The sequence below is a fragment of the Sminthopsis crassicaudata genome, chromosome 2 (genome assembly GCF_048593235.1).
Source record: "Sminthopsis crassicaudata isolate SCR6 chromosome 2, ASM4859323v1, whole genome shotgun sequence".
Taxonomy (NCBI): domain Eukaryota; kingdom Metazoa; phylum Chordata; class Mammalia; order Dasyuromorphia; family Dasyuridae; genus Sminthopsis; species Sminthopsis crassicaudata.
In genome coordinates, this window is record NC_133618.1 from 511200959 (window position 1) to 511225718 (window position 24760).

At 46.7% G+C, this 24760-nt stretch overlaps 1 protein-coding gene across 5 annotated transcripts; it reads left to right on the forward strand.

Annotated features, from left to right (window-relative positions):
• The first annotated feature begins 219 nt into the window (after window positions 1-219).
• ARHGEF40 (Rho guanine nucleotide exchange factor 40) lies at window positions 220-24229 on the forward strand. Of its 5 annotated transcripts, none has more exons than XM_074294152.1 (24): window positions 220-413; window positions 4223-4420; window positions 4973-6212; window positions 6320-6484; window positions 6661-6781; window positions 7169-7265; window positions 7343-7423; window positions 7533-7652; window positions 8748-8843; window positions 9000-9115; window positions 9311-9437; window positions 14298-14420; window positions 14584-14727; window positions 17000-17610; window positions 17784-18018; window positions 18479-18565; window positions 19321-19536; window positions 20598-20768; window positions 21431-21608; window positions 21770-21874; window positions 22112-22255; window positions 22778-22920; window positions 23487-23543; window positions 23675-24229. In XM_074294152.1, exons 1-23 carry the CDS (start codon window positions 411-413, stop codon window positions 23526-23528), a joined length of 4563 nt encoding a protein of 1520 aa, XP_074150253.1. In that variant the 5' UTR covers window positions 220-410; the 3' UTR covers window positions 23529-23543; window positions 23675-24229. The 5 variants fall into 5 exon arrangements, with proteins under 5 accessions (XP_074150253.1, XP_074150256.1, XP_074150252.1 ...); XM_074294151.1 differs by having other exon boundaries at window positions 221-413; window positions 23670-24229; XM_074294153.1 differs by having other exon boundaries at window positions 221-413; window positions 22790-22920; window positions 23670-24229.
• Window positions 24230-24760: the final 531 nt, after the last annotated feature.

Here is a 24760-nt window from a genome sequence, read left to right on the forward strand (position 1 = left end):
CTGGGAGAGTCTGGCTGTCCGATGGGTTAAGGTCCTGAGTAAATTAATTGGGATCTGGGATGCATGAGAATCTAGAATACGTGTGTAACTGTTCTGGGTAGATGGGCGGGGTGAGATTGAGGTGTCCCAGGGAGTTGTACATCTCCCGTTAGATCAAGTCACAGAGAAGGGAGTCTGGGGAACTGGGGGAGGTTAGGGGGGTGTGCTTAGGGGCGGGGCGGCCGTCTCGGTCCCCCTTGGTGGAGCCCCGCGGCCTGGGAGCTGGAGCCCGGGCTTAGCTTCTGCTACTGCCGCCGGGGCCGGAGCTGTCCCCCCCAGCCAGACCAAGTGAGAGCCGCCGGAGGAAGGGAAGCGGTACGCCCCGGCCCCGCCTGGATTCAGCCGCGAGCTGGGGCCCGGCGCCCCGAGCCATGGTGAGTCCTACACTTCAGCCTAAACCCTTCCTCGGTCCCAGCTCTCTGCTTCTGTCCCCCACCCTCTCCTCTGGGCCTCTGGATCCCAAGTCCCAACCCCAGTCCCGCTGCCTCCCCTGCCTGTCCTTGATCTCGCTTTTACTTTGATTCTAGTTCTCCACCTCGGAAAAAAACCGAACGCTCTTTCCTTCCTCCCTCCCTTTCTGTCTCCTTGTCTCTGGGTCTAGAGCTGCCTGGCTCTCCCAGTTGGTTTCTTTCCCTCCATTTAACCCCCTCACTTCTTCTCTTATTCTTTATTCTCTTATTCCTTTATCTGGACTTTGCCACCCCACCCCCATTCTTTCTTTTACGCTCAATTTTGTGCTTTCCATATCCCTTGCCTTCTCCTCTGCCTTTTCTTACTCTCGGATCTCCTTGCTTCTGATTTACTCTAACTGTACAGCGCCCTTTCCCTTTCCAGTTCCTCCTCCCTCCCCCCTCTCCCTTATCCCACCCTGGGCCCCTGGGAGCAGGTCCTGGCAATGACCCTGGAAAGGGTCGGCCAGGCCATGAGAACGGACCTGCCTGCAATCACCATTTTCCATCTCAGTCCCCGGTCCTGTGAGGGGAGGCCCACCCATCCGGTCCCAAGAGGACCAGTCACCGCTGTAGCTGGCGTAGGGGCACGGAAAAGTAAACAGGATAGGAGAAAAGGTGCAGAGGAGCTGAGACTGCGGAGAGTACTAGCCCAGGCGGCATAGTGGAGAGGGGAAGGAAAGCATCACCTGGGGAAGCTTACACAGCCCTTTGTTCCACACGTAAATGCTCTTATCATCTAATATTGTATATTTTAGTTCTCTGTGGTTATGTAAGTTTTCTCTCCAAAACTGGAAACTTCTAGAGGAGGGATTATATTTTATTTAAACTTTTTATGATTCGTAATACGTTGCGTGTGGACCTGAGCACGCTGGAGGTGATTGACAGGCTTTGGCGAGTTGAATGGCACCGGGAAGACAGCTTCGCCGCCAAAGGAGCGCACACTGCAGTGAGGAGGGTGACACTGCCCTAAGAGAAGCTGCAAGGGCTCACACTGCGGGGAGGATGAGGATATTTGGAGGACTGAGGCTGATGCGCACTACGGGGAAGCGAGGGGCTCCTAACGGACACTGCCACCTGGAGAATTCGCTGCAGACTACTTTCAGGAAATCTCACTGCTGAAAGAAAGAAGGCACTGCCAGGGGGAGCGCCTGCTGCAGGAATGGGGGAGGGGTGCTGCCAGAAGGAGAGTGGACTTCAGGGAAGAAGGGGGTACCGCCGCTAGGAAAAGTCACACTTCAGAAAGGGCATAATCTGTCAGGGAGGAAAGAGGGAGGAGTGCCAGGGGTTAGACCCAGTCCCTTAGTCTTCTCTCTCGTCCCAGCCCTGTCACTTCCCTCCCAAACCCTCCCAAACTCTCCATTCCCAGTCCCCCTCTCTTCAGACTGCTCCTCCCCCCTCCCTCTGCTGCTGCTTCCTGTGGCTGGGACTCTCACACAGCCATGAGCTCACCGCCCCTAATGGGTTGCAGCTGCCTCCTGGCTGGGCTTCAGCTCCCCCCTCCCCTCCTGGCCTCTGAGCCTATCGCCCACTTGGCCCCACCCCCACCCCATTCTCAAGTACCACCACTCCTTCCCATACACATACCTATTCATTCTGCTGGACTCTGGGGTCAGCTCTTCCACAAGCCTTCGCGTCCAAGTCTATCTAGGTGCCCCCCTTTGTCAGGTCTAGTTATTCTCCATCTGTTCCTAATCCATTTGTCAGTATGTAAATGACAAAAATCTGTGGTGCTCTATGGCTATAGGTCCCTCCGTAGATTAGGGTTATTTAAGGGTTGGAGGGGCATTTCAATCACACTGTAAACTCTTACACACACACACTCACACTCTCACACACACTCACACACACATTCACACACTCTTACTCACACACTCACACTCACACACACACTCACACACACTCTCACTCACACACTCACTCACTCACACACACTCTCACACTCACACACACTCTCACACACACATTCACACTCTCACACACTCTCACACTCACACACACATTCACACACACTCTCACTCACTCACTCACACACACTCTCACACTCACACACTCACACACACACTCTCACACACACATTCACACTCTCACACTCACACACACACTCACACACACTCTCACTCACACACACATTCACACTCACACTCTCACACACACACTCACACACTCACACACACACTCACACACACTCTCACTCACACACTCACTCACACACACTCTCACACTCACACACTCACACACACACTCTCACTCACACACACATTCACACTCACACACACTCTCACACACACACACTCACACACACACTCTCACTCACACACACATTCACACTCACACACTCTCACTCACACACACACTCACACTCTCACACACTCACACACTCACTCACACACTCACACACACTCACACTCACACACACTCACACACTCACACACACACTCTCACACTCACACACACTCTCACACTCACACACACACTCACACACACACACTCTCACTCACACACACACACACACTCACACTCACACACACACTCACACTCTCACACACACACACTCACACACTCACTCACACACTCACACACACTCACACACACATTCACGCACACTCTCACACTCACACACACACTCACACTCACACACACACTCACACTCACACACACACACAATTAAACCAACTTACTTGGAACATCAAGGAAGGGAAAGGGGACATAGTGCATATGGGAAGGATCTTGATGATGGAGATGTGAAGAGCTACTTCTGGGGTACCTGGAATCGATGTCACCGATGTGTGGGCAGAAGAGGTCGAAAAGGGGGGATGGTTCAGAGAATGAACTGTGGCTAGAAGGAGAAAGGGTTTAGCCAGCTGATGCTAAAAAGTATCCAGGCTCAACTCAGAAGTGTCCTACACACACTCATTGGAGGGAAAGTCCTTCCCTGATTTTCTTTCTCTTATCACCTTTTTGTGATCCATTCTCCCTCCAAGAAGCCCCTAAAATGTTCATTTGAATTTAATTTCACCTACCTAAAAAAATGTTTCATTTGTGGAGATAGAGAACAAAGCATAATTTGTCCTAGTTCTCAACCCTTTACTCATTATAGGTGTGTGTATGTATATTTAAGCAGAAGACACCCCAACAATATTAGGGTCCCAGGTGGGTGTCACGGGTATGGTGAAAGAATTTGAAGACTCAATTTGTCTCCAAGTTAAGAAGCAAAGATTTATTATGCTGCTGACAGTGGGCTAAGTTCCCAGGGAATTTAGCAAAGAATCTGGAGCAAGAAGGTAATTTTATAGAAATAAGAAAAAAAAAAAAAATCCAAGTTCTCCAAATGACTGATATGCTAATTTTATGGTTTAGAGGTAAATTTCAAGAGTGGTTGCACCCATTATTGAATTCTATGGCTGAGGTAGAATTGAGGAGTGGTCTTAGAGATGGAGTGGAGGAGTATTGGATTCTCAAAAACTTTATTACTGACCAACAGATTGTTATCTGACAGCAGCTCCTAAGGCCAGATAGTCATAGAGTTATTGCCACATCTCCCCCGGAGCTACACCACTTCATGTCTCTGTTTCTGTCCCCTGGCCAGCCAGAGCCAGACCAATTAATCCTTGTTCTGACCAGACCAGTCTGCTCCAGGAGAGAGACCTGTGGACAGACTGTCCACCTCCCCCTGAACCTTCTGATCTCTGGAGCTCTCCCTCTGCTGTCTTCTCTGATTTCCCTTCTCCCAGGAGCCCGAGCCAGTAGAAGACTGTGTACAGAGCACCCTGGCTGCACTGTATCCACCTTTTGAGGCAACTGCACCCACACTGCTGGGCCAGGTGTTCCAGGTGGTAGAGCGCACCTACCGAGAAGATGCACTGCGCTATGCTTTGGATTTTTTGGTGCCCGCTAAACATCTTCTAGCCCGAGTCCAACAGGAGGCCTGTGTGAGTTACTGCCTGCATGCATGTCTGCTCCCTGGGCTCTAAACCTCCTGCTTCCTTACCTCATCCCAGGGACCAGCTCTCACAAAATGAACTCCCAGAGACAGATATGCCCCAGAAAAACTGACCTCCCTTCAGAGACCGACTCCCCAGAGAGAGAACCAGCTGTCTTTCTTTGGCTATATAACCAAGAGGTTGGGCTGTCTGGTCTCGGATTCCCTCCAGGGCTAACATTCTATGATTATTATATTAGCCATTTCTGTGAACCCTCAGTACTGAGCTTACCTCTGCTTGTAATGGGACTTTCCTGATCACTGAACGGTACTCTTGCCACAGTAAGGCTCAGTCTGTATTTTTCAAAAAAAAAATTCAAAAATTTTCAAATTTTCAGTCAATTTTTCAAACCATTTTTCAAATGGCTCAAATACCAAGGACAGAACTGCCCCTATTCCACCCGTCCTTACTCTATCTGCCCCTATTCTCATGCACTTTGCCTCCACAGCCTGCTGACCAGCCTTGGGGCCCCTTGACCTCCAGCTCCCCCTCTCTCTCCAGGCCCAGTACAGCGGCTTCCTCTTTCTTCATGAGGGCTGGCCACTCTGTCTGCATGAGCAGGTGGTGGTACAGCTGGCTGCACTGCCCTGGCAGCTGCTTCGACCGGGAGACTTCTACCTGCAAGTCGTGCCCTCCGTGGCTCAAGCCCCTCACCTGGCACTCAAGTGCTTAGCTCCAGGGGGTGGACGGGTGCAGGAACTTCCAGTCCCTGCAGAAGCCTGTGCCTACCTTTTCACCCCTGAGTGGCTGCAAGGTATCAACAAAGACCGCCCTGCTGGACGCCTCACCACATGCCTCCTGGCATCACCTACTGGGGTCCAGCGGCTGCCGTGGGCTGAGCTCATCTGCCCACGCTTTGTGCACAAAGGCAGCCTCATGGTAGGACAGCGCCCGGTCTCTCTGCCCCCAGAGATTCCCCCAGCACCCCCGGGTCTCTCCAGCCCCCCACTGCCCGAGGAGGAGGCCCTGGGCACAAGAAGCCCCGGGGATGGGCATAATGCCCCTGCAGAAGCCCCCGAGGGCGAGTATGTGGAGCTGTTAGAAGTGACCCTACCATCCCGAGGGTGTCCAGGGGATGCAACAAGCTCCCCTGGCCTCTCCAGGACTCAAACTGTACCTGCCAGGAAAGGTGCAGGAGGGAAGGGACGGCACAGACGACACCGAGCGTGGCTGCACCAGAAGGGGACAGTGCCCCGGGGTCAAGATGGGGCTCGGCCTCCTGGAGAAGGGAGCAGCACTGGAGTCAATACTAGCTCTCCCCCTCGAGCTGAATCTCCTCAAGAAGAAGGAACACTCGATGCTCCCGAGCTCCCCGCGGAGGCACTGGGAGAGGAGCCTGGTCCTTTCCCTCTGAGACCAAATGAGGGTGGGGATGGGCCAGGCCAGGGGGATGAGGGACTGGCTGGGACACCCCGGAAATTAGGCAAAGGAAACAGAAGGAAGAAGCGTGGGGGAGGCAGAGGAACTGCTGGGCAGGGGGCAGAAAATGTACTGTCAAGCCCTAGGACCAAAGAAGAGATCGATCATCTGGAGGCCCTCACTCCAAATGAGAAGGCACTTTCAGGAGTCAGCCTGGTACAAGAAGAAGAACCTGAATGTGCAGGAAAGAGTAAGTCAGAGCCGGACCCTGAGCCAGAGGAAGTAAAGGAAAAAGAGCCCATTGCCTCTTCTGCCTGTGAGTCTGCAGAAGACAGAAGAGGGGAAGCTGAGCCCACCCCCCAGAGCACGGCTGCTGCAGAAGGTGAGACTGCGGTCAGTGGGGAGCAGAGGCAGGTAGAGAAAGGAACATGGTCCCGGGGAGCAGCCTCTACTCCAGAATTCAGCCCAACTCCCTTCCTATCCCTTTAGGATCTACCCACCCAGAGGAGCCCCCATCTAGCCCCCTCATGCCGCCATCTCAGGCTGGGAAGGACAAGGAAGGCAGGAGCCCCGAAGGAAATGTCCCAACTTTGGCTGGTGATGACTCCAATATGACATGGGACCTGATGGCATCTGGATTTTTTATGCTGACTGGTGAGTACTTTGAGTGAAGGAATAGGAGAAGATAACAGAAAATGGGAGGAGGGAACCAGTGAGGGGAAAGGAGGCCATGTTGTGGGGAGAGCCAAGGGATGTAAAGACTGATTGCACCTTCACGGAAATCAGCCTGTCATCTCTGACCCCTTTTCATAGCCACCTCCTGTCCACAGGTGGGGTGGACCAGAATGGCCGGGCCCTGTTGACCATCACTCCACCATGCCCTCCGATTGAGCCTCCACCCACACAAGCAGAGATGAGCATCGTTCTTTGTTACCTCTATTCGCTGCTCAGGTAAATAGGGGCCAGGTGCTGACCTCCCTGAGTCCTTAGGATGATGACTTCATGGCTTCGAGAGCAATGACAAAAATCACACACACACACCCCCCACCCATCCTCAGCCCACTGACTTTTAGCTCAATGATCCTTCTGAATTCTGAGGACCCTGGTATTATATACAGGACACTCATTAAATTTTCCATACCCTGACTCCTTCACTATAGGTACAATGAACACTGATCTCTCCAGAGCTTCAAGAAACTTAACTCCATGATTTTGAAGACATTCCCTCCTAGAGGCAAAATTTTTACCCCAGACACCGGTTATTTACATTTTGTCTCTCTGATTTTTTTCCCATGGACTAAAACCTCTATGGTGCCCTAACCTTCCCTTCCCACACAGATCTGATCTGAAGACGTTGGGGTTGTCTGTCCTTCTGGACCTTCGGTGTGCTCCCTTGCTTCCACCAGGACTTATTCCTGTTCTAAGTGACCTCCAGGTATCCAGTCTAGATCTGTAATTCCCTCCTAGATTCCCTAACTCCCAGGGTTTGACCTGTTCCACCTCTTCTCTTAGGATTCCAAAAAGCATCCTGTGATACAGCGATTGATGATTCTAACTGAGAATGAGCCCCCCACTGAGCTTAGTGATCTTCAGGTATGGTTTATTAGGACCCTACTTTGAGGGATGGCTGGGTCCCACACTGGTTTACCTTGTTGGCCATATATCTAGATCCAGAATGCACCTGATCCCAGCATTTCCACAGAGTGCTGAGTTGCTGTCAGAGAGTGACCTACTAACTGTGGCCAAGCCCGAAGAGCTACAGAAAGATCTAGGAGGTCACAGGGATGACCCTTCTCCACAGCGCTGGACAGAAACACATCAGGTAAGATTGTCTTTCCTCCTACCTCAGCCAAAGAAAGGTACTATAGGCATGAGCCCATGGCCAGGACATCCACACTGGGTACAGCCTAGAGCAGAGGGCTACATCAAAGCCACAAGACTGAATTCAATTTAACATTACTTACTGACCATTTAGCTAAGATATTTCAAGGATATCAAAAAAAAAGGGGGGGTATCAAAAGATCTTGATAAGATCCAGTATGATATAGTAGGAGAAGTGGACTTGGAGTCAGATAACCTGGATTCCGGGCTTGGTTGGAACACCACCAAGCTGAATACCCCTAAGCAAGTTACTTGATCTCCTGAAACATCCATCTTTCAACTGTAAAATTTGTATGACCTACTTTACAAATTTGTTGTGGTGAAACTGCTTTGTAAACCCTTAATGGCTACATCAGTGTATGCTGTTATCACTCAAAAAGATTGTAATATTGGGGAGAATGAGATATATGAACCTAAAACAAATAGAGAATAATGCAAGATAGTACAAAAAAGTCCAGTGTCAAGTATCAAGTTCCCAAAAAGACAAAGAATAGGAGGCAGTATGAGAGAGTACAAGGAGACTGAGTGGCTTCTAATCTCTAGGTGTCTCTAAGATGCTTCCCATGATCTAATATTTCTATAACTCAGTGGCTCTGAGTGATGCAAATGGTTAAGGAGTGACCTTTACTAACAGTTAAAAAGTGGAGTGAATCCTGCAGTTCTTGGGGAGGACCCTCCCATGGCAGCTGGAGGGTTTGATCTGTGCCTTGAAAGATGGGCGGTGAAGAGGAAGAGCATTCAGGGGAGGGACCCTGTAAGCAATGCCCTGGCCTGAGGATGTTTGGGTTTGAAACCTGATTCTGACACTAACTGGCGGTGTGACTTTGGGTAAATTATTTCACCTCTCTGAGCCTCGTTTTCCCTATATGTAAGAACAAATCTGACTAAGATTCTACAAGTTTCCCTCCAGTTCTGATATGGTGGGGACATCTCTTAGGGTTGGGCTACCCTGCCTTAGTGTCTGGGTTCTTCATCACAAGTAGCACCTGTCTGCAATGTCTCTGTCCCTTCTCTGGTGCGTGTGTGTGTTTTCCAGGAAGTAGCAAGACTGTGCCAGCTGTGCCACGATGTGCTTCGCTCCGTTCGGGAGGCCATTGAGGAGCTTGAAGGGGCCGTGGAGCCTGAGGGAGAGGTACCGAGGGAGAGGGAGGGTGAAAAGAGGAGGGGGGGGCAGGTAGGAATCCCAGGGCAGAAGAATGGAGGAACCTCAACATAGGGGAAACTTGTGGGACTGGGGTGGAAAAAAGGGGGTTGGGCTGGTGTTCTTTCAGGGGTCCTCTCTCTGCAGGTGAAAGTGGGAAGTCCAGAGCCCTTGCGGAAGGTGCTAGCAGATCCCCGGCTGGCAGAACTGCAGAGGGATGGAGGAGCCATTCTCATGAGGCTGCGCATGGCCCACAGCAGCAGGTGAGAGCGGTGGACTGAGCAGGACAAGGAGGAGGCCAGGGAGCGAAACGCAGGTTTACAAGAGGGAGAAGATGAGGAAGACAGAGGGGCTACCCCAAGGGGTCCTGAATGAATGGGCTAAGGACACAGGTCTGAGGCAGAGGTAGAGTCCTGCCAAAGACAGTCTCTTCCTCACATCCCCACTTTTACTCTCAGGTTAGAGGGCCCAGGCCCTGCCATTCTGTACCAGGAAGTGGATGAAGCCATTCACCAGCTTGTGCGACTGTCCAATCTCTACCTGCAGCGACAGGAGGACCAGCGACGTCAGCACAGGCTCCTCCAGGTGAGCCAGAGTCCTCTCTTTCCAACCATTCCTAGTTCTTGTCACTGATATAAAACATTCTGCTGATTGAAGGGTTTGCTTTTGACAAGTCCCCTGCCCGCCCCCAGGACTTTCACTTTTCCTCCTAAATCTCCTTGACAGCTGAACCTCAGCTCAAGGTGCTGAGCCTCTTGGGGCCTTAAGTGAACTTGGTTTCCTAAGCTCTGAGATCTGCCTTGCCAAAACTCTACTTTGCTCCTCTTCTTCTATTACTAACCCTGCTTGAAGACTCCTGATTCTTTCAATCAATTAGCAAAGATCATTTTTTAAAATTTTAATAGTTTTTATTTACAAGATATATGCATGGGTAATTTTACAACATTGACAATTGCCAAACTTTTTGTTCTAATTTTTCCCTTCCTTCCCCCTCCCCCAGATGGCAGGTTGACTAATACATGTCAAATATGTTAAAGTTTAAATTAAGTACAATATATGTATACATGTCCAAACAGTTGTTTTACTGTACAAAAAGAGTAGGACTTTGAAATAATGTACAATTAGCCTGTGAAGGAAATCCAAAATGTAGGCAGACAAAAATACAGGGATTAGGAATTCTAAGTAGTGGTTCGTAGTCATCTCCCAGAGTTAACAAAGATCACTTTAAGAACCTATTATGTGCCAGACATGGAGGACAGCCAGGTATTCTGGGGTTATAAAAACAAAAACGACAGCACCCCTGCCCCCGAGGAATTTACATTATAGGAGGCAACATTTATAAAAGGGAACTAGACTAGATGGTAGCTGGAGGTCCCTTCCAGTTCCAGACCTGTAATCCCATGTAGATGTAAAACTCATATGAAATGAAGACAAGGTAAACACAAAGAAATTTCCATAAGGAAGCACTAACACCCTGGAGAATCAGAAAAGACCAAATGCTCTAAGAGGTAGCCCTTGAACTGAGCTATGAACAAGTTAAGTTTGCTCAGAAGTGAAGGGGAAGGAGTACATGAAAAGCATAGGCAATTACCCATGGAAAAGCAAGCAGACTGGGGATGTGATATATTATTAGAGTCAGCAAATAGAACAATTTGAATCGACTACAGAGTACACAAAGAGGAGTCATATGTAATAAGATTGGAAAAGTAGGTTGAGATCAGATTGTGAAAGGCATTCAATGATGAACAGAAGACTTTATAATTGAACCTAAGTGGAGGTTCTTAATCTGGGATCCACTGGCTCCATACCCACCACTTAGGAAAAGTCTGACATTTAATCAAGTTAGATTAGGCATTTAAAAATTGTTGAGTAAAACGGATCCATAAAACATAAAACAGATCTGGTAGCAAATCCCAAAGTCAAAAATGGAGGTGGTTCTGGGATAGAAGGTAACATTGCCACTTAGAATCATGAAGGATCTGGCTGCCATGTCATGGGTCTTCCAGACAAAGAGGAACATGGCCTCCCTTGCTACCTGGACTCCAGGAAGACCTAAATTCAAATCTGTCCTCAGAAACTTAACTAGATGTGTGCCCCTGCCCAAGTAATTTAACCTAAGTCTCCTCATGTATAAAGGGAGGATAATAATACTTCTGAGGATTGTTGTGATGACAAAATGAGTGCTGGCACATAGTAAGTACTACATAAATTTGGCCATTTTTATGTTCTGTCCTTATTATGAAATCATGACATCTTAGATTTCAAGGTGGAAAAGGCCTGAGAGGTCATTTCAGATTACCTCAAAGAAAGAAACTGAGACCCATAAAGGACCTGAGACAAAATGTAATTATTTAGCCAGTGATTCCCTTCCCTTCACCCATAGTAAACACAACTACTATATAGACTTTTCTGATCACATCTTACATTAGAAATAATTCAGCCAGAGGCATGTCAGAGCTACCTCAGATCAGCCTGAGAATTTTTAAATTTTCAGTGTGAGCATTTATATCTCAGTAAATGATACAAAACGGAGTTCAATTTGTTTCATTAATTGTTTAGACTTAAGGCAGTAATGGAGAAATGTTTACAATTCATTTTAAATGTAAAAATGTATCCTGTGAACATTTTTTGAGATCTAGTTGTTAAACACTAACCAGCACACCACTGGAGTCATATCAATAAATGAAACAATCCCAGAATTTACAAAAAGACAAAAGAAGTGACATATAATGGCAAGAATGTCAGGTTTGGAAATGGGAAGATATAGATTCAAAATCAGCCACAAATATTTATTAGTTATGAGATTCCTGGCTAGTCACTTATTCTCTTTGAGCATCAGTTTCTTCCTCTTTAAAATGAGGGAGTTGGACTCATTCTGAGTTCCCTCCAAATTGAAATCTATGGTATCCTTTTCCTTAATAAGTAAATCTGAGGCATCTTTTCTGGAGTTCCCATGATATCCCCTCCTATACCCTAACCAGATTGTCCCTAAACTGCTCCCCCAGGCTACCCTTTCATTTCTGCATTCTAGCAGCCAACTCACAAGCCTAATCATTACTTCCCTTCCATATGGAGAAAGCTTCTCCTCCCCTGATATTGGCAGATTTTTTTCAATATTGACTTGCCTTCCAATCCCAAAGGGCTATTTTAAAAACTCCCTCTTCATCCTCTATAGGCTTCTTGGAATTAAGCTTTCTTTGAGGAATCAAGTCTTCTCTCCCTAATGTTAAATGGGAATATTAGTCCCATCACTCTCCCCTCCCACCTTTTTTCCATCTGGCTTGAATCTGAGATCTTTGAAGATCCTACGATAATAATGCTAACAGTCAGCTCATTTGTAGGCTTCTTTATTATTGACAAAGTGCCTTTCTCACAACGCTGTAGTGTGATTTTTATTATCTATATATTATTCAAGAAATATTCATGTGGAAATTAGATGATTTGTTCACAGTTCCACAGCTAGGAGAAATGGAAGAGCCAGGAATCCAATGTGACTCAAATTAAGCTCCAGTGACTATCCACTCTATCAAACTATCTTATGTGATTTGGGAGTCAGACATCCTAATAGATTTAGTAGATCTGAGAGACCCCATGTATCTTACTTATGCTGATGCCTGAAACTTCCCAGCTACCACCTTCTTCTACCCAATGTCAGCTTTAAACCTAGAAGCCATAAAAAATCGTAATACCTAAAACCCCAAAGGAAGAAAGCACAATCCAGGAGGGAAAAAGATCTTGAAAAATATTAATCCCCATTTTAAAAGGGCCACTCAGTAATGCTTTCTTCCTTCTCTGGCCATTAATCTTCTAAGGCCAAGAGCCCTGAAGAGAACTCTAGCTATTCTACGTAAGTACACCATGACTCTTAGACTTGCTTTTCATTCCATAGTCTCAGGCTCAATGACTGAATTGGCTAGACTTAACATAGGAATAACTCTCTCCAGATTAGGGAAAATCAGGGTGCTGAGGTATTTTTCATAGCTAATACCAAGAAAGTGACCCTGTGCTCCCTATGTGCCAACGTTGAAATCTAAACAGCACTTACTAACTTGGTGACATTGAGCAAATCATCTCCCATTTTCTTATTTGAAAATAATAAAAAAGAAAATAAGAATCCTCGTACTGCCAGAGTTGTCTGGTTCAAATGAGATAATTTAGGCAAAGCATTTTGTAACCATGAAGTGTTTATTATATGAATGTCAGATGTAATAAAAAATAATACATTTATATAGCACTTTAATATTTACAAGTATTTCCCTTTGCAACAATCTTATGAGATAAGAAACCTATTTTACAGAGGAGATTAAGTAACTTGCACAGGTTCTCATAATTAAGTGGATCTTGAAGCTCTATTCTCTGTCTCCAAGTCCAAAACTTATTCCATTATACTGTGCTGATATTAGATATTCTAATTTTTATTATTTAATTATATGTTTATTGTCTTCCTTACACACAGGATCCAGAGGATGATGCCGCCAAACTAGTCAAGCATCCTTCTGAGAAAGAGCCTGACAAGTGTCCATACATATATATTTTTTACGTTAAAAACACCCAAAATCCAAACTTCATTAGTCTTTTTTTATAAAACAAAGTTTTCATTGGAGCAACTAGGTAGCACAGTGGGTAGAGTCAGGCTGGAAGTCAGGAAGACCTGAATTCAAGTTTGGTTTTAGACTCTTGCTAGCTGTGTGACTCTGGGCAAGTCACTTAACCAATTTGTCTCAGTTTCCTTATTCATGAAATGAGGATAAATAATAGCATCTATCTCCAAAGTTGTTTTGAGGTTTAAATAAAATAACAATTGTAAAGCACTTGACTCAGTACTTCATATATAGTAGGTACTATATGCACATAAGCTATCAGACCTTTTTGGTCAACCTCAGCTTCTCTATATTCTTAGGATAACAATACTCAAACTACTCCTGTGCATGCTTTAACAGTGCTATCTTCCACCTTTCCTCCACCTCCCCTCATGCTCTCTTCAATTATTGAGGAATCAACTCAGTCAAGCCCCAACACCACCTTTTACATTGCTTTCTCCTGGATCATGGTACTCTAAAGATTTTCCTTCTGGTTCCCCTTATCCCCCTACCCCAACAACTACTCAGCCTGCCTCCAGATCCCAGCGGGATTCCCTTCTCTTTTTCCTATTGTCTCTCTTTGATCAATACCAAGCTTTTCTCAGCTCAGTTATGTATCCTGCCTACCCCAGGTCTTCTAAATAACCCGGAATTTTGTGTAATACTTTTCAAAATGTCCATTTGATTTTTACAGTTTCTTAAATATTCCCATTTTGCAGATGAGGAAACTTAGTGTTAGGGATCTGTCCAGAATCTCACGGCACAGTTAGAATAAATCAGAATCCAATTCTTCTGGATTCAGTATTCTTTCCATAATGTTACTCTGTTTCTTTGTGCTTTCTCTTCCCAATCTGTTTGCTCTCAGGTGTTACAGTGGCTTTCTGGTCCAGGAGAAGAGCAGCTGATGAGCTTTACTGAGCTTGGAGATTCCCTCCCTGCCCTGCAGGAGACAGAGACTCGTTTCCAAGCCTTCAGTTCTGAAGCCCAGGTAAGTAATGGAGGACCAATTGAAGCACCTAAAAATAAGGAGTGACAGAGAAGAGATCTGATGGGGAAGGAAAGAAGAAAAGATCTTAAAAAGATCAGGGCAGAGACCGTGTGCAGTGGATTCTTCCTTCCCCCCCCCCCCCGCCCCGCCCCACTTTCTCCAGGAACAGCTGTCCCGGGCTCGGGAAGCCCTGACCCAGGAGGAGGACCCTACCACCCAGCAGCCTCTGGATGACTTTGAGCAGCGACTGGAACAAGTAGAAAGTAGCCTCCATCGGGCCCTCCGGCTACACCGTTTCTTTCAACAGGTGACCTTAATCCTCTCCCTTCTTTGTTTATCTCCTCATTGTCTTTCTTCTCTTCCCATAACCCTCTCTGGAAGAAAGAGAGCTGAATTAGGGGAGTAGGTAACCTAGGTTCAGAGTAAATGTGCGGGACTTCACAATGCAGATATAAGGATAAATATTCCACAGTTCCTGCCCTCGAGGAGTTATGTTCTATAGAGAGAAAACAACATCATATACATAGATAAGTCAATACAAAATACACACCAAGAAAGAACAAAGTTAATTTCAGGAGGAGGCTTTGGGAGAGCACTAGCAACTGAAGTATCACAAAAGGCCCCTTATAGGAGATGACACTTGAGCTGAATCTTGAAAAGAAATAAAGAATCCACAAACCCAGTGTAAAGCGGCTGTGTATTATAGGCTAGAAGATAGAGACAAGAAATAGAATGTCACTCAAAAATGAATAATAGGCCAACTTGACTGAATATGATTCAGTGTTAGCAAGCATTTATTAAACACCTACTGTGTGGCAGGCACTATGAATTGGAGAGGAAAGAGACGAGAGCTGGAAGACCAATTTGAAATTACTACAATAGTTAAGAAAAGAAGCAATAAGAGCCAGGACTAGGGTAGGGGCATTTAAGTAGAGAGAAAGCAGATGGGAGAAATGTGGAGAGAGAATCAACAAAACTTGACAATTGATTGGGTATGGATGGCAGAGAAAGAATGGAGAATCTGGGATGACTTCAAGATTATGACGCTGGATAACTAGAAGGATAGTGGTGATCTCAGCAGAAAAGAGGGAAGCTTGGAAGGTGAAAGTAGCTTTGGACAGAAAAATAATGTATTTCATCTTGAGCACATTGAGTTTAAAATATCTATGGGACATCCATTCAGAGATGTTCAGTAGGGTACTTCATGATTCTACACATTAAAGCCTAGCAGAGAGATAAGGTCTGCATGTAAATATGGGAATCATCTGCACAGAGACAGTAATTTAAGTCATGGGAGCTGATGAAGTTGCCAACAGAGATCATGTAGAGAAAGAAAAGAAAGTCCAGAGTTAGAGAGGAGCAGGAGACATGGTCAGATTGGTAGGAGATCAACAATACCAAACAACTTCAAGAAGAATGAGGTCTAAGAAAAGGTCACTGGGATTTAGAAATTAGAAGATTTTTATCAAATTTGAAGAAAGTTTTAGTTGAATGATGAGATCAAAGGACAGATTGAAGGAGTTTGAGAAGGACAGCTAGGTGATGCGATAGAGCCCCAACCCCCAGGAAGACCTTAATTCAAATGCAGCCTCAGACATTTCATAGCAGAATGACTCCAGGAAAACCATTGATTGCCTAAAGAGAGAAGGGGGTGGGAGAGGAGGGGGAAGGAGAAAGGGAGAGACTGAGGTGAGAGAGAAAGTGAGGATTAATACTTATAGAGTTTTACAATTTTGACTAGTAAAGAAAGATGTAGGATGGTTGGATTGTAGGATGTAGGATGGTTGGGTGAGAAGACTTGAGTGAGTTTATAAGTAAAGAAAGATCCAAAAGGAACAGCTGAAGACTAGAGAGAAAACTGTTCATCTCCTGTCTCTGACACTCACCAGTTATATATAATGTGGAAGAGTGTCATCTCATTTAAGAAGAGATGGAGATAATAATCTTTGCATCCTTACCCTATTACTGACTGGATCAACTAAGAGAATTTTCACTCCCAATTTTATGGAGTTTTAGGGTTTGCAAAGTACTTTTCTCTGAAGCAATTAGTGTTTCCCCCACTCCCCGCCTTTCAAAACAAAAAACAAAAAACAAAAACAAAAACAAAAAACCTGAAACACAGAAAATTAAGAGATTTGCCACTGATCACTCAGATTGTCAGTGGCAGAGCAAAGATTTAAACCCAGGTCTACTAATGCCAAGACCATTGTACCCTATTTTCTTTCCACTGTCCCTACTGTGTCTCTGAAATAATTTATTCAAATCAGATGATGTAAAAACATTTTGTAAAGCCCACAATTCTAAGTCTAAATTATTAATTTTCCTTATGTTTGGTGGCCCTTACCTCAGAGGCATGAAAGAAAATCAGTGTCCTCTGATTGGCACTCTGGAACAGAGAATTCTCGGGGCATGCTTTACCTTGAGTAATATTCTTGCAAAAGCTATGGGTGGAGGTGGATGGAGGTGGATGGGCGTTAGCAAAGAAATCTACTTAAGATCCAGAGCCTAATCTCTCATCCCTGTTTTCTCTGCTTTCCATTGGTTCCTCCTCTCCCATGTGTCTTCCATTGTCCTTACAGGCCCATGAATGGGTGGATGAAGGAACAGCAAAATTAGCAGGAGCAGGACCAGGTCAGGAGGCTGTATTAGCGGCCCTGGCCCCAGTGCCTAGTGCCGGCACCTTCCAAGAAATGAGGGCTCTGGCCCTGGAACTGGGCAGCCCAGCAGCGCTCCGAGAGTGGGCCCGCTGCCATGCCCGCTGTCTGGAGCTAGAACGGAGGGTTCAGGAGTTTGTGGGGGATGAAACAAGTCCGCAAGGCCGCTGCCGGCGTCGGGCAGACAGTGCCAGCAGTGGCAAAGGCAGACAGGACCCACTCAGCCCCTCTCGAAGCCTCAGCTTGTTGCTCCTCCCCAGTAGCCCTGGCCCCCGATCAGCTCCTTCCCACTCTTCCCTGGCACCCTGTGGGGAAGACAGTGAGGAAGAAACAGCAGAACTTGCTCCTGAGGCCGCAGGGAAGCCCCGGCCTGGGACCACTCGAGCTGTCCTGATCCGAGGCCTAGAGGTCAGCAGCACTGAGGTGGTGGACAGGACCTGCTCGCCCAGGGAGCATGTCCTGCTGGGTCGAGCTGGAGTTCCCGATGGGCCCTGGGGGGTTGGCACCCCTCGGATGGAGCGCAAGAGAAGCATCAGGTGAGTCTGAGATCACCTTGGACACTGATGATCCCACCCCTGCCCACCTGTGCTCCCTTGCAGCCCCAGGATGAGGAGAGAAGGGGAGGCGCTCCCCCTGGCACCCTCTCCATACCCCTGCCCCCCTCCAGGCTCTGGGATGACACCCCTTGACCTGGGTTCTGTGTTTCCAGCGCCCAGCAGCGGTTGGTGTCAGAGTTGATCTCCTGTGAGCAAGAGTACGTAACGGTACTGGGTGAGCCGGTGCCACCGACAGGCTCCGAGCTGACAGGAGAGCTTCGGGCTGACTGGACGGCAGTCCTGGCTGCTCGGGAGCGACTCCGAAACTTCCATCGGGTGCATTTCCTTCGGGAGCTGCAAGGCTGTGCTGCCCACCCTCTTCGAGTTGGGGCTTGTTTCCTGAGGCATGTAAGTAGTCAACTAGGGTCTTTTACTTCCCTGAATGCTTTCCCCATGGCCTCTGCTTCTGAAAGCCTCCTTCCCCCTAATTTTATTTTCTCCCAAGCCCTATCCTCCTGAGCTATTTGCATAATGCCTGTTCTCTAAAATGCTCTATTCCCAAGTGCTTCTAAAGATCTCTCTCGGGTCTCCCTCAAGCTATTTCTCCATCCATTTCTGAACTACTATGTAAATGGCGTCATCTCCAGTATTAATTTACTGTATTTATATTCTGTGGGGAGTCTCTCCATAAAGTTGGTCCCTTTCTTTTGCCCAAATGTCTCTTGATGTTCCCCATTTTCCTTTTGGGGCAGCAGGAGTAAAAAGCATCTTTTCCTGCATCACCCAGTTCTTCATGGGCTACTGTTAACACCTTCCTCCTGATGCAAGGAGACCAGTTCAATCATCACTTACTTTCTTCCTAATTCAGAGGGACCAGTTCAATCTGTATGCTCAGTATTTGAAACATCGGCACAAACTAGAAGCTGGCCTGGCTGCGCTCAACACCCCAAATAAAGTAAGTTCTCCTTTTAGATCCACAACAGCAACGGGACTGAGAGAAACAGAACATACCCACCATCCCTACCTTCTATCTATGCATATGTCCCATAGTGGGAGAAAAAAATAGATTCTTTCTAGCGGCACATAGATGTGTAGGGTGTTTGTACCTTGTCTGAGTGTAGTGGAAAGGGCACTGGAACTGGGCAGCCTGGCCCCGTTTCATGGGCCCGCTGCCATGCCAGATGTCTGAAGCTAAAGAGAAAGGCTCAAGACTTTCTGAGGAATGAAACAAGTCCATAAGGTTAGTGCTAGCATTAGGCAGAGAGAAGTGAAGAAACCTGTATTCTAGCCCCACTTCTACCGCATAATTAGTTGACTATGTAAACATAAACCAGCTACTTCTCTTAGTCTGTTTCCTCATCCCAGTAAATAGGGGGGATTCCTATATTACTTATCTCATAGGACTGTAACCAAGATCAGATAAAATCATAGATGTGAAAGTACAAATGCTATAGAAATATAGTAGGTGATTATTTAATTCATTCCATTCCTCATCAGATTATGGAGGGCAAAATAATCTTCTAAATATCCTCTCTCCCTAACCTTTCTCTGAGACATTAAAAGGAGAAACCCACTCCTTAGAGGGATGGAGGGTCCTCTGGTTCTTCAGGTGGCACTCCTTGCCTCTCCAGAATACAACTGCCACAACTCATTGAATGAATGCCTCAAAACCTTCACCATGAACTTCTTTTGTCTCCTCCCCCACACAAGGGTTCCACAGAAAGCGGCCCCTACCTGTCCAGATTTGTACAGCAACCCCTGGAACAGTTAGCTCGATATGGGAAACTCTTGGAGGAGTTGCTGAAAGAGACGGGGACTGAGCTGAGCTCTGAACGTCAGGCTCTGGCAGCTGCCCTGCAGCTGCTGAGGGACCAAGAGGACAGAGGCCGGGACCTGCTGGCTGTGGAGGCTATTCGTGGCTGTGAGGTAATAGCAGCCACCAACATCCACTTGGCTCTGAGACAGATAATGGGTTCTAGTTTCAGTCCTGCTTGCTAGTTTGTTATTTGACTTTAGCCACGTCACCTCCTTAGTTCTAAGTTTCTTCAACTATAAAATGAAAGAATTAAACTTAAATCATTTTTCAGGCCTTTTCTAGCTCAAAATCCTGTGATTCTATGACTCCTTTCCTTTTCCTTCCACTTGACTTTCCAGTTCCATGCCTTTTTCCCCACCTACCTTACTAGTTAGATCCATCTCAATGCCCATTCAATTTTCCTTTTCCTTTTTCTCTTTTCTTCACCCTGAGATCAAGTTCCACCAAATTTCAACACTGCCCTCTCTTTTTGGAACAGATCCTTCTAATTCTTTATCCTCTTTCTCATAAGAACAGCTATTTAGAGTGCTAGGGTTCTCAGAATGCAATGGCATTTTTCAGCAACTATGAATTGTAGTTTGCCATGTGCCATGCCTTCCTCTACCCAAGGCTGGGATGGAGCACTGCCTGTAGAAATACAAAATGTTTGACTTTTTCAAAGCAATCTTAAATTCTAGTTGCTCTGACTTTAAGATTCCCAGTTAAAAGCTTCACTACTTCCTAGGCTCTATCTAAAGAACCCAACACTATCCACCCCCCCCAAAAAAAGTCTCCCTCAGATTCTAGTTACTCCTGTTGCTATTTCCTGGATTTTTTTTTTTGAGGCTGGGGTTCAGTGACTTGCCCAGGGTCACACAGCTAGCAAGTGTTAAGTGTCTGAGACCAGATTTGAACTTGGGTCCTCCTGAATTCAAGGCTGGTGCTCTATCCACTGCACCACCTAGCTGCCCCTCCTGTTGCTATTTCCTACAAATTGAATGTCCCTGCTTCCACCTGCAAGGTCATCTAATTTTTATCTCCAGATAGAGAAAAAGAAAAAGGAAGAGACAGATAGAATGGGCATTTGGGAAGAAACTAAGTAAAAATCAAATAGAAGGAAGGAGCCATGAAGTCATAAGATTTTAAGCTAGGACTAAGGATAGGCTAATCTTTCTCCTTTGTCTTTCATCAGTTGGATCTGAAGGAGCAGGGGCAGCTGCTACACCGAGATCCCTTCACTGTCTTCTGTGGGAGGAGGAAATGCCTGCGCCATGTCTTCCTCTTTGAGCATCTCCTTCTCTTCAGCAAACTCAAGAGCCCAGAAGGTGGACCTGAGGTTTTTGTTTACAAGCAGGCCTTTAAGGTACATCTCCATAGGAGCATACTTCTTTCCTTGGATATTTAGAGTGCTCCAGAACTTTACCCTATTCCAGAGATTTGGATAATCTAGAAATAGATCTTTTCCTGGAGTCAACCAATGACTGGTCAGGATTTCAAATGCTGAACCAAGCTCAGGAGAGCAGTACCTACCGCCAGTAAATTCAGGTATAAAATGAGAATAATAGTTTGTGATCTAGAACCTTGGGGTCAAACTCAAATGGAAAAGTATCTCTGTAAGCCACATAGTGATAAGCCACATAGTGACTTAGAAAATCACAAATCAACATTATTTATCAAACATTTCCCAATTGCATTTTAACTAGCTGCACTCAGGAGTTTTGCCAGGGGTAAGTTTGATACCTCTGATCTAGAATATACAGGCACTGCGAATACTGCTTGACCAGAGGGAATACCAAGGGAATGATGCAAAATACTCCCCTAGGTACCAGGTGCTACAGGACTACAATTTTCCACAGTCTATGGTTTTGCTCAAGACCTGGATCAATAGAATTAGAATCATTTTCTGTGCCGGCAGTTTTTATTCTAAGCTACATTCAGGCTCTGGTTTGTATGAGATGCCCCACGGGCTCAGCTGTTCACTCTGCACGCCTGCTCATTTATTCCTCTCCACTTCTCTTGTTTCAGACGGCGGACATGGGGCTGACAGAGAACATTGGGGACAGTGGGCTCTGCTTTGAGCTGTGGTTCCGAAGGCGGCGCTCCAGGGAAGCATACACCCTTCAGGCCACCTCGTCTGAGATTAAACACAAGTGGACAAGCTCCATTGCCCAGCTCCTTTGGAGACAGGCAGCCCACAACAAGGGTACCAGAAGAGAGCCTGGGAGCTCAAGCAGACTGAAGGAAGGGTGGTGGTAGAGAAGGAGCAAAAGGGGGGGGGGGGCGAGGAGGAGACAAGAGGCTGGTGGTCAAGCAGGAGCAGAGGTGAGAAGGGAGGGAGAAGTGACAGTGTCCCTGTTTTCCCAGAGCTTCGAGTGCAGCAGATGGTCTCCATGGGCATTGGAAACAAACCCTTTTTGGACATCAAAGCCCTTGGGGAGAGGACCCTGAGTGCCTTGCTCACAGGGAGAGGTGAGGGTCATGATGTGTGAAGTTTTCCTCCCTCCCTCCCTCCCTCCCTCCTTGCCCAAGAAGCTCTCAGAACCTTGAAGATGAGGAACGATCCGATGCTGGGGGTTGGTGGGTAAGAGATAAAGAGGCAAAACCTTTCTAGGAATTGTGGGACTAAGGGACATTCCATGGGACCAAGGAGCATTATGGGGAGACAACACCCAGCCCCTCCCTCCCACACACCCCCCCTTTCTGCAGCTGCTCGAACCCGGGCCTCCGTGGCTGTGTCTTCTTTCGAGCATGTCGGCCCCTCCCTACCCTGCCTCTCCCCGGGAGCCTGCTCCCTGCCGGCCCGCGTCGAGGAGGAGGCCTGGGACCTGGACATCAAGCAGATCTCCCTGGGTGAGGCACCATGAGCAGCAGTGGCCCTGCCCCCGGCGATGGCTTAACTGGATGCTCCTAACAGCTAGTTCACCTCGGCAGTGCTTAGGGTGTGCCTGTAATTGGGAGATTTTTCTTGCCTTAGCCTTGTTGCCGTGATGGGTTCGTACACCTTCCCAATCCTGAAGCACTTTCTACCTCATTGCTAGGGCGATGCTTACAGCGGACTGTTTTTTCAGGAGCGTTTCCTCTACACCCCTCTCTCTAGCTCTCCCTTGGTCGCTATGGAAACTGCCTCAGCTTCCTGTTGTGACCTCCTGATTCACCATGGCAATACTTACAGCTTCCTGTCGCTTCTTCCCTGGTTACTCTAATGATGCAGCTGACAATTTCCTGCCTTTTACTGGGGAGGAGGGTTCCCCTGCAACCGGGTTGCTATGGTGACTCACAGCTTCCTGTTGCTAGGGAGTTTTTCCTCTATGCTTCTACAGCCTGGTTGCTTAAGGTAATCTGGAGGGGTTCTATACACTGCTCTCATCCCAGCTTCCCCTCCAGCACCTGAATCACCTGACTCTTCTGGAGAAGTGTCCCCGAGAGCAAGAAGCAGCCCCAGCCTACAGCCCTCCAATCTTGGGAGCAGCACCCCTCTTCTGCCTGGCGGAGGGATCTCGGGGTTTGCCCGTCCGGTGAGTTCCTACAATGGGGCCAGGTCTGAGAATGATCTCTTTATATGTGATTTCTCCCATTCATAGTCTGTTAATCAGGAACGTCGCCCTTCACAATTTAAATCAAAATATTCCTGGATAAGGGAGAGAACTTCATGAGCAATAGAATGGCAGGGTGGAAGAAAAAAAGCAGATGATACCTAGGGTAGGGCTTAAGCTAAACTAACAAAATCCAAAAATATAGGAAGACCCCTTTGGTGCAGTAGTACAATACCAGATTCTAGTTCCAAGAACTAGTCCAGGCTAGCTTTCAGTGATGATTTGGCCTGCCTTTTGCTAGCTGTGTAACCTCAGGCAACACTTAATGCTCCTAGACTCCCATTTTCTTAATCTATAAAATGAAGCTGATAACATCTAGCTTCTTCAGCGACATTAAGAGGATCAATTGAGGTCATATATACAAAGGGTTTATGGCTATAAAGAACTACATTAAATCTCAGTTAATATTATTATAAAAAGGTACAGGTTGGTGGGGGAACAGCTAAAAAGTTATCTTTCTAGCTCACGTTAAGTTTCTCTTTTCTTAGAGCCATACTCGAGCCCCAAGTGATCCCACCACTCCTCTGTGACCCTGGAGCTCTGGGGTGAGTCATAAGATCCTTTTCCCCACCCAGCACTCCCCTCCATGTAGATGTTCTCAGCTACCCTTCCCCACTCCCCAAGTGTCAATTCTTCCTCTACTCAAATCCTTTCACTCTTCTTTCTTGCAGAGTAGGTCCAGAATGCAACAGGAGCACCACCTTTGAAGGACATGATGGATTGGGGTGGAGGCATAATATAGGCATGGAGAATGTCATGCTTCTTCCTTTCATTTTTATTTTCTGGGAAAGAGGGGTCAAGGGACCAGTGCATTATTATACTGCTCCCCCCACCCCTTGCTCTTCCTAACTTGGTGCCTTTGCCTGCAGGACCCAAGGTGACTACATCTGCTCACCACTGAAACCCTGCAATAGGAGAAATTATTCCTCTTTCCTTTCTTCCTCAATCCTAACCCATCCTCTAGAAAATATATCACTGCACATGCCCAGTACTCCTCTACCCACAACTTTTATTTCTCTTCCATCCCTTACTCCTCCCTAAAGGAAATCATCTCTTCGGGGCAAACTGGAGTATTATGGGAAATGGATCACCACAGGAGACAGAACTATGCAAACTGTTGTGGGAGGAAGGGGTTGGGGAACATGAAAGTATCTTCTATGTAATTATGTTATTATAATTACTATTGCCATATTAAATGTATTTACTGGAGTCATCTCCTGGAAACAGGAAATCTTCTTAGTCTCTTGGAATGAATGAGACAACACTTTAATTTGAACACTTCCCCAGAATTATTCCCATGGCCAGAATGGATAAAAATGAATTTTAAGTAAAAAGGCCTTTTATGTGACTTTGGACTTCTAATCTGAAAAATGCTTGACCTACAAGACCTCTACAGTCTATGACCAAAGTTTTGACCCTATAACTAACAGGCCATACAAATAAGGCCAGATAAATACAGGGAGGTTTATCACAAGAAGACTATGAGGTAACGATTTATTTTGGGGGGCAGGGTCACTGAAACTCATGAAGTACCTACTTACTAAAGCATGGAAATTATTACAATCTCCCTCTGAAGATAGTATCCACAAGGATGAAATCATAACTCTTCTGAATTATTTAAGTAAGCCAGGTGCCATCCACACTCCCATCACAAATCAAAAGCTCTTGGTGCAAGAAACCTGACTCTGAAATTTATCATAGACTGGCAGTGAGACCACCAGGACTAAGACACTGCCTCTTAAGTCCTCTTTTACCCCCCCCC